General features: G+C 31.8%; 1 protein-coding gene across 1 annotated transcript in view; it reads right to left on the reverse strand.

The window, feature by feature from the left end:
* Window positions 1-2,288: 2,288 nt before the first annotated feature.
* Window positions 2,289-15,373, reverse strand: part of LOC145277857 (transmembrane protein 145-like) — a 129,832-nt gene continuing 116,747 nt past the window's right edge. Inside the window, 2 exon segments of the mRNA XM_080129808.1 lie at window positions 2,289-2,517; window positions 7,458-7,655. Of these exon segments, the coding sequence (XP_079985934.1) occupies window positions 2,440-2,517; window positions 7,458-7,655 (276 nt within the window). The 3' untranslated portion in view covers window positions 2,289-2,439.

Below are 15,373 nucleotides of genomic sequence, written 5' to 3' on the forward strand. Positions count from 1 at the left end.
TACTTTTATATAATCGTACAGATTTTATTTATTACTTTTATATAATAGTACAGATTTTATTTATTACTTTTATATAATAGTACAGATTTTATTTATTACTTTTATATAATAGTACAGATTTTATTTATTACTTTTATATAATCGTACGGATTTTATTTATTACTTTTATATAATAGTACAGATTTTATTTATTACTTTTATATAATAGTACAGATTTTATTTATTACTTTTATCTTCTATATAATAGTACAGATTTTATTTATTACTTTTATATAATAGTACAGATTTTATTTATTACTTTTATATAATCGTACAGATTTTATTTATTACTTTTATATAATAGTACAGATTTTATTTATTACTTTTATATAATAGTACAGATTTTATTTATTACTTTTATCTTTTAGCACATTAACATATTAAAATACCAGTAGATACACTTGGCATTTCCCAAGAATTAATAAAAACTCCTGGATCTCATATTATCATTTTTATTCTTATTTTTACCTTCCCTTATATAAATTCTATAAATAAAATAATGCATTCTTTTTTGCTGTTTATGAATGTCAGGTGTGCAAACATATCCCTTCATTGCAAAAAAAAAAAACCTCATACAAAATTGACATCATTATTCTTTTTTTTTTTAAATCTTTTCGTTCCAAAGAAGGCATATTGACACTTCAAATATAATGGCTACTATTTGAGATTGTATCTAACAGGGGACCATGGAGAGTTGAACTGCAAAATATCTGTTAACATTACATTTAAATTTCTGCAGGTTAGCAGGAAACAGTGAGGAAATTCTAAAGTCTAATGGTATGAGGGGAAAAACCTATTAGAGTAGAAGGCTTTCTTAAATCGATTGGCCTCAACAGTGAAAGGGTGGGATTTTGCTGCTTGGCAAGTTAGTCGGGAATATGTATGCCGAGGAAGCACAAGTGCTAAGAGTTCATCAGAGCACATGCCATTAAAGTATTTGCAAAACAGGGACAGGGATGCAACATTGCAGTGATTGGACAGATGTTGGAGCTTGGCCGATAGTGTGAAACCTATCAGATTTGAGATTTTTTTTTTACCCTGTCTAGAACAGTAAATAAGGCCAGGCATATAAAATCGACTGTAGATTTTTTGGTATGACAGAGGCACGTCTGAAATGAAAGATGTGGCAACAATATTCCATACATGGGCGAATTGTGGCTTTGTAAAGATATAAGATACTCTCTGGAGTGATAATTTTCTAGCATGGCAGAGGAAGCCCACCTTCTTTGTAGCATCCTTGGTATTTGTTGCAATTCATCTTGCATGTAAATGTCAAACCAAAGTGTTTGAACGATTTTCTTTCAAGTATGGTGTTATTAGTCATGGCAATTGGTGGGGTTTTGAAGGGTTTTTGAAGTTGTTAAAGGAAAGAAGTAGCATTAAATGTTACAATCTATCATCAGTTTAAAAGTTTTGTTTAATCTTGGTATAATGCTTTGTTTCAATTTCATCTCTGAACAAACAGACAGATGACACAACAAATTCAGTATAGATATATTTTTATGGTTTATTTGTATCGTAATAATAGGCTTGCAGGATGACAATAAACTTAATACAAATGTGATCATTGCTTTACTACACGTTTTCACATTAGTTAAGGATAGTATTATTGCCACATCTGGATTGGTGTGCCAACCACTAGTTTCTCCCTCTTGGAAAGGGTACATATCTTAAAAAATATATTTTTAAAGATATTTTTATTTTCTAGATATTTGTGTTTTTCTTTATCCATCCAAACTGTAGAATATTTTTACATCTTCAAACTTTTAATCGTTTTTTGGAGGTTTTTTTTGGGATCAGAAAGGATAAAGTGTGATCTTGTAAGGTAAATATCTTTCGCTTTCACCTGGAAAAGTTGGAGTGCTTTAGCATGAAGGAGGGGCATATCGAATACATCACCCGATGCTATGGGAATCAGCATCAGATCTGAGGGATTAGGTAGTTCAGATTCAATACTGAATTGGTGAAAAACTCAGATTCTGAATAGTCACCAAACATTTTAGGATCTTTCATTTATTTTTAAAGATGCTGAATTTTAAATGAAAATTGATTTGCTTTCAACAATTTTTTTCAGGTTTGAATTCATCTTTATTCATCTTTCTGTTTAGAATGCTTGTACATGAAAAATTTCCTGATAAATTATGATAATAAAGACCAAATAAAATGAGTAAATTTCCGAGTAGAATACGTCTTGTCTCTCATGAAACCATAACACAAGTAATCAAACATGTAAATAAGTTGATAAACTGTTTCCGGTTTTTATGTCCTTTTTTTATCAGCAAAAAATTTCGCAAAGACAAAGAATACAAAATTTGCATAAACAAATGATTTTTACAAAATCACAAGAGAAGCAATTTAAAAAATGAATCTGGATATTAAGATTGAGTACAAATCATATGTTCAGTTGTCAGCTGAATTATGAGTCCGTGCCTGAAACAAGGTGTTGTAGGAAGGAGGAGGGCTGGGAACAGAAGGCAGCTAAAAAGGAAAAAGAAACACATAATGGTTAGTCTTCGATGGTTAAAGCAAGAAAAATATGAAACAATGAATTAGAAAGTTGGTAGGAATGAGAATTTTCTTTAAAATGTTTCAGTATTTGTCTTATGATACAGGTGTCAACAAAGCAAAGATGACTCTCATATCAAATGGCAAAGTATTATATATAAGCAGATTTGGTTTGGTTGTTTTAACTTTTGTGGCATATCAACCCTTTTTGGATTATTTAATGCTGAATTCAGTAGTTTTGAAAAAAGATTTTATGCTTCAAGTTCTTTATACCTTCAAATATTTCTTCAAGGAATTTTCTTTGGTTGTTTTGTTTTACAGCATATCAACCCTTTTTGGGTTATTTAATGCCAATTCCAGTTATTTTCACATAAATTTTTACAAGTATGTCTTTATGTCTTCAAATATTTATTTATGGTTTTTGTTTTGGTGGTTTTGTAGAGGAAAATTGTTTTTGTCTTTGATTTTGCAGAGCATCATTGAGTTTTGCAAAGACAAAGGAAAAAATAATAACATCAGTTTGGTGCATTTTAGGTTAGGAAGCTGATATCCTCGCACAGCCTGATCTGGTAACACCAGGTATATATAAGCAATAAATGTTTATTAACATACTTTGTCAAATAAAAAAAATGTTAAGACAACAACAATAATGTGAGATGTGGTTGAAATCAATCTGCAACTCAGCCAGAGACTTCTCCACTTATAGTCTCCTTCCTAAATTAGTGGCTTAGCTTCAGACTAGCGAACTGCCCTGGTAAAATATTTTTGCTAGAAAAAATAAAAAAGTGAAAAAATGTTGGATATGTAAAAAAAAAATATATATATATATATAAACAAACCGCACATATTATACGCAAGTTGTTTTTATATATATATATATATATTTACATATCCAACATTTTTTCACTTTTTTATTTGGCAATTTATAACTACAATAAATTGTGGTTTCACTTAATGCCTTGACTAGCAAATTCTAGCATTGCTACAAATATAAATTGCTGATTTCTTTATGTCCTCATATGAGAAGAATAACAAAAATAGCATTCTTTGAAACTCCGCAGAATAAGGACCTTGTAAATTATTTCTTGGAGTATTCAGTCGAACAATAAATTTGGATTGTAAAGTTCAACTTACAGTTTTATCTTTCTTTCTCTTATATAGACCCTCCCATCGATTTCGACATATGAGGTTCCGCCACAAAAACTAAGTTGCTTGGAAATCCACACAGATGATTTGTTTATAGTGGTGAAGGCTTTGTGTAGAACCAACCACACTTTTTGATATTACTGCTAATCTTTGTCAATGCAATGGCTGCCACAAGACAGAGGATACAGTAGATCACAAGTTTTTACATCAGTTTTTCCTTCTCCTTCTTACATATATATATATATATATATATATATATATATATATATATATATATATAATACAAGATTAATATTTTCAGAGGTAAAGTAACTAATGAAACTGAATGAGATTAATACAAGAGTACTCAATACCAAAGTAGGGCAAGACGTACTTCTATTTGTTTTTACATAAGCAGTAATATGTTGCTACACAGTTATGAGTTTGTTTCGATCAGTTAGTCCTAGAAAAATGTTTTAAAATCACCACCAATATAATTGATTATGGTTTTTCCTTTTTTTCTTTTTTTCCTTTCCTTTTCTTCTCTATGTTTTAATCTCTTTACAAATGTATGTAGGCGTGGTACTAGGATGTGTAAGAAGGCAACGTAAGTTATTCGTTTTCTGATCACGACATATTCAAGTTAATTCAAAAGCATTTTTATAACTGAATAATTTAAATTAACTATATATCTTTTCACATAGCTATTCCAAAAAGTTGTCAACTTTACATAACTCTTCTAATATATATATATATATATATATATATATATATATATATATATATATATAGAGAGAGAGAGAGAGAGAGAGAGAGAGAGAGTTGAGTCTGCCCAGTACCAAGTGAGTGACGATTTGGAAACACTAAGTGCTCTATGTGGAAGAGGAGTAAAAAAAAAAAAAAAAAATAGTGCCCTAAAGATTCTTTTAGCAAATATTTTAGTATAACCTAGTAATTTGGACACATTTGTTGTACTGTTATCAATAATGTAGCAAAAATATCTGGAAAAAGTATGCAATTCGTTTTTTACATTTTTTCATTCATGGCTAACCAAAGGCAAAAATCAGATTTACATTTCTAAGCTTGTTCAGTTTTCCCTTTGCATTTAAATATTGTATTTCATGTTCTATGTTTATGTTATGCTTTTTAATATAGCATTAAATAAGTAGTTTATGAATATGAAAAAGTGAAAGAAAAATGGAAGACATATGACATGGGATCTCCGAATTTAAGATGAGGGCGAGAGGCCATCAATAACAAAACTTGGTAACTCGGGTCTCTCTATCGCTCTAAAAACTTTCTCACACCTGAGATTATCTTCTACAAATCTACAATCAGACCATGTATGGAGTACTGTTGTCACATTTGGGCTGGTGAATCTCTGTTCTATTTGAAGGTTCTTGATAAAGTTTAGAAACATATCTGTAATTTGATTGGCCCCCATTCCTTCTTCTTCACTACAACCTCTCTCTCACAAATGTGATGTTGCTAGTCTCAATATTTTTTTTATAAATACTATTATTGCATGTGTTCTTCAGAATTGTCTGATCCATTTCCTGCTTCTTTTGTTCTAACCTGTTTAATTTGTTGGTCAATTTTCTTCATCAATTTGCTGCTTTGATGCCTCGTTGTAATACAGTTTCCTATTCCAGTAGCTTCTTTCCAAAAACTGCAAGGTTGTGAAATCTCTTCCTGCTTGCGGTTTTCCTCTGACCTACAGCCATAGTGCTTTTCAAGATTAAGATCAATAGGTATGTCCTGTCTTTGCAATGATTATCTTTTGTTCTTGTTAGCGCCTTACATCAAGTGGCTTCACTTCATCTTGAGTGATTTCCATAAAAACAATAAATTAAAAGAAGCCGATGCATTTGTTCCATCAACAGCTAACAATAACATGTTATGTTCTTTAGAGGAAGAATCTGTTTTAAGATGACACCCCTCATCCTCCAAAATGCCACCCAAATAAAATTCATAATCTTTTCTGCAATCCAACCATATTTAATAAAGATAAAACTTCACTTTATGCTTGACTTGCCTTTCAAGTTTCACTCATGAATATCTAACAGTCTTTGTGTTATCACTGTTTATGATATAGATGTGCATCTCTGTGTTGCATGCACATCTGGATACAACATTCAAAATCGGCAATAACTCTAATCCTAATTCTTCTTTTTCCCCATAGCCTGTTGAAACTACTGTCCATCCCTAACAACACCTCTTTGTCTGATCAAGCCTGCTTAAAACTTTTTACGACTAGTAGATAGCGCTCATTATTATGATTAACTGTTCATTCTCAACTTCAAACCAGTAATAATGATGAATAACTTCATGTTTTGATATTGCAACTCATAAAGTACACTTGATAGGATGACATTCAAAGACAATTTTCTAGTAGAATTGCAACTCCTCACACTTTAAATGAATTTGTGGAATGACTGGGTGGTTATTTCATGGGCAGGTGTGATCCTGAACAGGATTCAAATCCATCAGATTTTAATTTGTGGGGTTATCTCAAAGATGATGCTTATGAAAACAATCATCAGACTATATCTGAACTGAAGAGTACGAGGAAAATGTCGTAGTTACTGACAATTTTGCAACACTGACGTGGTCCACATTTAGAGAATGGAACAGTGATAACTCTTGGATATTTATGATTGAAAGTTGGTGGACAAGTCAGGCATAGAGTAAAGTTTATACCAAATATGGTTGGATTACAGAAGGGATTATGAATTTTATTAAGGATTACATGGATGGCATTTTTTGGTGCATGTGTTAGGTCATCCTGTATTATAGAAACATATAACATAAATTGAATGTGATAACAAACAAAAAATATATTCCTTCCATTGATTATACTAGTGTTCTAATCTTAAGTGTTATTTGTGCAATGTTTTGGTTGTAGGCCTGTTGGTTGTAGTTTGGAAAAGAAAAAAGAAAAGTTACTGGCTCTGTAGAAAATTTGTGAAAAAAAAAAGAAAATGAGAAATTACTAAGCAGACTAAGCCTAGAGTTTAGTAGCATTTGGGAGCCTCTAATTGTAAAAAAATAAAAACATTGTATACCCTTAAAATTTTGGCGATGGAAGAGAGATAATCCCCTGTTGATCTTTATTAGAATTGCTTCCCCTTTGTCAACCAATTTTTTTTTTCAGAAATTCGAAACAATAACCATAAAATAGAGATTACTCACAGAAATATGAAAATATCTACGGAGCCAGTAACTTTCCTCTTTTCTTTTCCAAACAACAACCAACATTCCTGAGGATGGTCGAAAGCTAATCCGACAGAAACGTTGCACAAATAACACTCAAGATGAGAACAATAGTCTGATCAATACAAGTAATATAAACAATCAGTCCTCATCTAAAAAAATTCAGAACTTTTAAAAAAATATGTAACAAAGGAAAAAGATTTTAAATTTGAATTGATTACATCCAAATTATTTAAAAAAAAAAAAAAGAAGTTTTTATTTTTGTGTAATATTCAATCTTCATAGAGATCAAAAGCATTACAAAAAATGTAGATGTGTCATTGTGTCTTACAAAATCATGTTTTTTCTTCAGCGTCCCAGATGCACATTACCGGTTCATGACTTGAGCTGTTCGAAACCACTATTGTAAAATGCTAACATTATATTAACTTTTATGTCTCTCAGCAGTGAAACCAAACTTTCAAATGTTAGAAATTCATGTCACAAAATATGATGTCCATTTTTTCTTTTTTTTGTTAACAAGACGAAATATTGTTAATCTGAATGTTTTCACTTTGTGTAGGATGCATACTCACCGGCATAACAGGACGTGTAAGATTATTGTCTGGCAAGTCTTCGTTAGGGACTTTTGCGGTAACTGTGTTGCTTGTTATAAACAAGTTGGCCATATTAGGTCCTTGACCCAACAGGTAAGATGAAGACACGGTTGAGAGCTGGATAGATTGTATCTCTGTGTCCACACCCAATGAGCTGTCAGTGTCACAAGGCACAATCTGAAGAAAAAAGAAAGTGGAAAGAAATTGATGGCATTCATATTATTACTGAAATAAAATGAAATGTGTGATATTACTACTATTACTACTACCAATAATAATAAGAAGAAGAATATTAAAAAAAAAAAGCTGAAATTTTAAGAAAAAACCTAAAATACAGAAACTAATCCACATGAGCTACAAACGCTAACCGACGATATAGAAATTACAACAGAAGTAAAACAAGATAGAGGAACATCACATAACACCAAGAAAATAGAAAGCAAAAAATTGTAAATTAACTATCCTCCACAAAAAAAGATGTAATGCTGACATTCACTGGCACCACACCAAATAGTTGAAAAGGGTCATAGAGGATGGAAAGATTGATTGATTAATTGATTGATTTTACGGCATATCAACCTATGTGGTCATTTAATGCCGGAGTCTTTTTTTTTTTTATATACATCAATAGTTATAAGTTTTATGTATGTATCTGGTGTTCAGTGTCTATGTTTATATAGTTAGATAAGGTATTTTTTTTTTGTTTTTTTAAAAATTTTGTTGAGTAACTATTTGAGAAGTTGAGTGAATATGTCCTTTACAGTTTTTTCATTATATTTAGTCGGTTTGTTTTTAAGTCTTCGCATCTTGTTAATATGTGATTCACTGTATATGGTTCCTGGCAGGGTATGCAGAGTGGAGCTTCTTCTTTTTTGAGTAGGTAGGAGTGTGTTATAGAGGTACGACCTATTCGGAGTCTTGTTATTATAACTTCCTTCTTTCTGATCATTCTTTTGTTTGATTTCTGTTTTCCTATGATTTGGTATAACTTGTTTTTAGTGCAGGAGTTCCACGACTCTTGCCATGTGTTTCTAATATATTTCTTAATGATTTGTTTTAGATCTGCATGAGGGATCTTATCATTGGTTATGGTCAAATTTAGTGCTGCTTTTGCTGCTTTGTCAGTTCTATCATTACCCTTTATATTTGTATCCTTAGGAATATCATCAATTTTATTTAGGGTTTTGGTGATTATTGGGTTCATTGGTTTCCTGTTTTCCAGTGTTTCTAGTACTGATTTGGCATCTTAACAGATAATGAATTCTTTATCTTTAGAAGATTCTATAAGATCGAGTGCCATACCAATGGCTGATACTTTGGCACTGTAGATCGATGCTTTGTCTGGTAATCTTTTGATTACGATTGTTTTATTGTGTATGACTGCACATCCAACGTTGTCTCCATCTTTTGAACCGTGTGTATAAATTGTTGAGTGTTTGGAATACTTATCTTTAATTATTTGGAATTTTTCTTGATATATGATTGGATTGGTTTTTGTTTTAGGATACTTAATTAGGTCTGATATTTTATTTGGTTGTTTTGTCAGCCAGGAAGGATATTAAAGTTTTACAGATTCGTGTATTGTTGTAATGTCTATCTGGGCTTTATTTATGGATTCTTCCATAAGTAGGCTAAATGGTTTTATAGCATTTTCATTTCTATCAATGAGGTTTTTGTATTGGGGGTGGAAGACACATTTATAGGCCGGATTAGGTGGACATGAAACCATTTTTGTATAATATTGTAGTCCTAGTTTTTCACTTCTAAATGACAATGAGGATTCATCTGTTTCTACATATAAACTTTCCACTGGGGAGGTGGAGAAGGCTCCCTAGAGCCAATCTTAGCCCTTGGTGATGTATTGTGTCTAATTCCTTTACGTAAGACTTTCTTGCGGATCCATAGATATAGCATCCATAATCCAATTTGGATCTGACAAGGGATCTGTATAATTTAATTATTGAGTCTTTGTATGCACCCCAGTCTGTGTGAGCTACTACTTTTAAGAGTTGGATGGCTTTGTTGCATTTTTGTTCGAGGTATTTAATATGAGGAATGAATGTTAGCTTTTTATCAAAGATGATGCCCAAATAGTTATACTGATCAACTATAAGTATAATTTCATTGTCCAGTTTCAATATTGGGTCATGGTGCATTTTCCGGATTTAGCAGAAATGGATGGCTTTTGTTTTTTCTTTTGAAAATTTAAACCCATTTTTTTGTTGTCCATTCATTTATTTTGTTTAGATACATTTGTAAATGGCGTTCTATTCTTGGAATATATTTTGATCTATAACAGATCAGGAAATCATCCACATAGCGGGCACATACTGTTCTTACATTTATATTTTTAACAATGTTTTATTTTAATGCTAAAAAGTGTGACAAACAGGATGCTTCCTTGTGGTACCCCTGTTTCTTGTTTTTTATTGAAGGATAGGGTATCACCTAATCGTAAATTAAATTGTCTATCATTTATAAAATTTGTGATAAAAATGGGCATTCTGCCTTTTAATCCTAGTTCTTGTAGATCTTTTCTAATGCCATGCCTCCATGCTGAGTCGTATGCTTTTTCAATATCGAAAAAGACTGCTGTAAGATGTTCTTTCTCTGATTAAGGTTTCTAACCGAATCAAGTGGTCCATGGGGCTTCTTTCATTCTTAAATCCTGACTGATAATCTGTAATCAGATTGTCTCAAGGTACCATACTAATCTGCTGTTAATCATTCTTTCCATTATTTTGGAAATACAGCTAGTGAGTGGGATTTGTGGAGTCCTTTGATGATTTAGGAATAGGGATTACTATGGCCTACCTCCATATTTCAAGGACGTTGCCACTTTCCCAAATATCATTAAATATTTGTAGTAGGTAATCTGTAGACGTATCAGGAAGTTGTTTTATAAATTGATAGTGGATTTGATCAGGACCAACAGCTGAGTCATGAGCTTTGCTTAGGGATACTTTCAATTCATTTTTAGAGAATGGCTGGTTGTATTTTTCTGTATTATTTGTCTGAAACTGGAGTTTTTCCTTTTCTGCTTTTTCCTTAATAATTTGGAATTTTTGGTTAGATTTTTTGGAGGAGGAGTTTTTTTTTTGCAACGATTTCAGCAAGACAATCTACCATTTCTTTCTTGCCAGTAATTTTTTGGTTATTATAGATCAGGTGCTTAGTAGAGTTTCTTGTTGTTACTTTTCCCTGAGATTTTTCGGATCATGTCCTAGACCTTTCTACATTTTGTATTTGTATTTATTTTTGATGCATAGTTTTCCCATGATGTTCGCTTCAATTCCTTAATGGTTTTGTGAGCTTTAGCTCTACTGTTTTTATATTTATCGAGATTTTCTTTAGTTGGTTCTTTTTGGAATTTCCTTAGCATAGCTTGACGAGTTCTGATGGTTACTTTGCATTTTTCATCAAACCAGGGTTTATTATGTTTTGGGGAGGTAGAACTTTTTGGAATGCATTCCTCAGCAATATTATACGGTGTATTGGTAAAATATGTGATTTTATTTTGGTTTGAATTATTATCCGATGTTAGTTTAGTCCGGCATAAATTTTGGAATTTTTCCCAATCTGCCTTCTGTAAGTTCCATTGGAGTATTTTGTTTTCTGGCATTGGATCATTGTTTTCAAGTGTAATGGGAAAGTGGTCACTTCCATATGAATCTTCTAGTACATTCCATTTGTAATCCAAGGCAAGTGTTGGATCACACAATGTTAAATCAATTGATGTGAATGTACCAGTTTCTGAGTGTAAATAAGTGTGTGTTTTATCATGAAAGGAATATAGGTTTTCGTTATTTATTATATTTTCTATAGCTTTTTCCCTTTTGCTTGTTTTTTCACTTCCTCACATCTCATTATAGCTGTTTCAATCTCCCATAAGGATGTATGGCTTTGGAAGTTATTGTATTAGTTTGCTCAAATCTGTTTCTGTGATGCTTTCATATGGGGGTATGTATAGTGAGCAAATGTTGGTTTTGTGGAGTGTTGCTTTTATTGCAGTAGCCTGCAGTTTACTATTAAGTTGTATTTCACTTTGGGCTGTGTCATTTCCAATAAGGATTGATGTACCTCCAGAGATTCTGAGTCCAGTATTGTGTATATGGTTATACTGATTGTAGTTTTTAATTTTTATATTGTCACCCTATTTCATAGAGGTCTCTTGGAGACAGACTACTACTGGGAGTAATTTATCGAGAAGAATAGTGAGCTTATTTAGGTTTGCCTTTAAACCATGACAATTCCACTGGATTATATTATTCGTTTCATTTCTATCCGGTGTGTCATGTTTTGTATTTTAGTTTGTTATTTGGGTGTTTTAGGTTTAGTTATCTTTTTTTAAGTTCACATCTATCTCCATCTCTTTGGATGTAGGGAGTGTGTCTCTCGTTAGTGTCTGTGTCTCAGCTGAGAGATCTTGCTGAGTTTTTTTTTTTTTTGTTTTGGTTTGGGGCTTTTTGATTTGCTCTGTCTTATGTGTCAATACTGTTTCTGTTTTTTGTTTATTTTGTTTTTTTGGAAGGGGTTTTTGTGTTTCTCTGTTCTGCTTCCATCTTTCTTGATATTGTGTGTTTAATGTCTGCTTTTGTCGTGTTTGTGACTTGGATCTTTCACGTTAGTTTATTTGTAGTTTTTGTTGATCAAATTCTATTTTGCTCTTTGGAGTTTGTTTTTGGTTTTGGTCACTTAATTGAGTTTTCAAAGATACTGGCACTTGTTAGTTTCATTTTGGTTTGTTTTTAAAGTTTCAATTAGATTTTTGAGTTCAGAAACTAATTTATTGAGTAACTCTTGGTAGTTTATTTGGTTAGTTTGGCTTGAATTTTTTGTAATGTTTGCATAGGTGTTTACTTTTTGGTAGGAGTCTACCATTTTCCTTGCTTCAGGGAAGGAGATATTCTCTTTATATTTTACTTCCACAATTTCTTTTTCCTTTTTGAAGATTTTGCATATTTTGGAGTATGATGGATTGTTTTCCAGGCAATTTAGGCATTTAGTTTCATTGGGGCATTCGTTTTCCGTGTAGTTGGGTTCTTTTAGACCATGTTTTGTGCCCTCTGCAAATTTCTCTATGGTTCCCATATTTTTGGTACTTAAAACATCTCAAGGGGGCTGGTATATATAGTTCCACTTTTTCAATTGTATATCCAATTTTGACTTCTTTGGGAATTTTAGGAGCATTAAATGTTAGCATATACGTCGTTGTAGGTATGGATTGACCGTTCCTTTTTATATTGATTCAGACATGATCAATTACTCCCTGTTTTATTAGAGCATTTTTTATTTCTTCTGTTGTAGTTAAGGTTAGTTCATGGTTTCTTATGACGCCCTTTGAAGTACTGAGCCTTTCATGAGCAAAAGTATTGCATTTATAAATGTGGAATTTTTCCATTCCTAGGAGGTTTTTTGCATCTTTGTAATTGTCTATCATAACAAGTAGGTTGCCATTTTTCATTTTTTTAACTGTTTTAGGATTGATATTTTGAATTAATACTTTTTCAATTAGGAATGGAGACAGATCGCTGGCCTTTTTTCCTTCCAAGATTTCAATAACTATGAATCTTGGGAAGTTTTCTTTATCAATATGTTCAAGATTGCATTCTTGCTCACTGTCTGAGCTGGTGACATCTGAAATGTCAGAGTGAGTTCTTTTGGTTTTTCTGGGTTTGTTAATTATAAGATCCATGTATAGTTGATTAGTCTTTCATCTTTCTTGCTCCCGACCCTCATTGGAGCCCAAATGTGGGAGATGTTAGGGGGGAAAGCCATTCGCCCTTTCATCCCAAGGATACAAAAAAGATATACTCAATTGGTTGAGTTTGTGCCATCGCTTCCTGATTCCTCCTTTAGTTTCATTTTCCCAGTTTAAGAGAAACATTGGGTAGGGAACAGTTGTGTGGTTTTATCTCAGCAATTGATTGACCCTTGCCACCACTTTCTAACACTTATTTGGTTTGCCTGTGTTTGTAGGAAGAGTAAGATATTGTATTATCTTTAGACTTCATTGTTTTTTTGGATGTTGTAATTAACATTTGCCAGTATAAGTGTTAGGGATTGGCATGACTAACCGATTAATCGGATCGGGCCTCTCCGACCTCCCATCTAGTCGAGGTAAAGGCCGAAGTGGTGTGTTGCAGGGCCAAAACTTTTTTTTTTTATTATTATTATTCAACATTCGCCAGTGTAAGTGTTAGGGCTTAGCATGACTAGCCGATTAATCGGATTGGGCCTCTCCGACCTCAAAACCAAAAAACCAAAAAGAGGAAAAGAAAGAAAGATTTGGACAAAAATGTTGCTCTTTCAACAGTCATCCCAGGAAGTGAACTTGTGAGTCACACCTTTTATTATAGTAGCTAACTCATCTTTTATATTAGTAGCTAACTCAGCCAATGGTTGACTACCCTATGATCACGTGAGATGGGACTCGATGCATTAGAAAACAGCAACTCCAGCACTGTCAGCACTTCTTATATTATTCTTAATCTTCCAGCCATCTTTATTGCCTCAAGTGAATTTTGGCCTTGATAAGTAATGACTCATTTATTTAAAAAAAATTCAGAAATTTAATTAAAGATTTTTTTAGATATTTTCAGTTTAAAAGATAACTTAAAGATCGAGTCATTTCTTTACAATAGGTTACATGAAAAAATTAGTGCTTTCCTTTGGTTTAGAAGCAAGAAAAATCTATAATATAATTATATTTAAGTTTTAATTCAAATGTAAGTTACTTGCTATTTGGAAGTTTTTGGTATTCTGGCATATTCCTCGAGACATTTCATTGTTGCAAAACTTCCCGTTTTCTAGGCGGTGGTAGCTGATTTGGCTTCCTCGGCGAAACATTTTTCAACAGATATTTTAACTGAAGAAATTTATCACATTTTTAGACAAATTATTTTATAAATTTTTTATTATTATTATTATTATTATTATTATTAGTAGTAGTAGTAGTAGTAGTAGTAGTAGTAGTAATAGTAGTAGTAGTAGTAGTCCTATTTTTATTATTATAAGTAGTTTGGCGTAAGGATGATACTTTTCTGTGAAAGTGTATGTTTATTTCTTTTACAAATGTTTCACATAAAAAAGAAACTTAATCACAAAAAATAAATATTACACATTTATTAAATAGAAGTAAGAATTGTTCACATTGTTCCACTTATTTTCATATAAAATATTAATGAAAAATAATGATAAATAATATTATAATATCATATATTATAATACATGATATCTGTTGGAAGATGTTTTGGCAGGGATGCCATCATCACAGGGGAGGTAATGCAACAATGAAATGGAATACCCAGATTTCGACGTCTTCAAAATTACTTTTGAATAATAATCACTCTAGTAAACATGTCAAATATTTTTAAATCTCTATAATCATACATTTGTACTTTTGTATGAATGTGTATCATCATTTTCCAGGCCCATTTTAAAAATGAGATTGTTCAATCACCAAAAGTGAAATACAAAAAAATAATTAATAACTATCTTGTGTCGCTGACTGCAAGATTTAGCTTTTATTCATTTCAAAATGAATTGTGCCAAAATCGAATATGATGCCAAAAATAGAATTCTGTTGTCGTCATCAACTGAAAAGTGACATCCATCTTATTTATTTAAAATATTTTTTTTACCTGACATTTTTTTTTTTTACTGTGACAAAGGTAATATTTATTTAAAACAAATACATCAACTAAAACATTACATTTGTTTTATTTATCATCAAGTATTTAGATGAAAATTATTTTTACGGTATGAAGACAAAAACAACGGTAGGTAAACAACTATTGATTTTACATGGGGTCATGCTAGTCTATTATTAATAGATATAGAAATTGCTATGTTTACTAGCATGGTATTCGAAATTAACCTTGAAGACTTTAAAA

The sequence above is a fragment of the Euprymna scolopes genome, chromosome 6 (assembly GCF_053919585.1).
Source record: "Euprymna scolopes isolate OS-2025 chromosome 6, ASM5391958v1, whole genome shotgun sequence".
In the NCBI taxonomy this organism is placed as follows: domain Eukaryota; kingdom Metazoa; phylum Mollusca; class Cephalopoda; order Sepiida; family Sepiolidae; genus Euprymna; species Euprymna scolopes.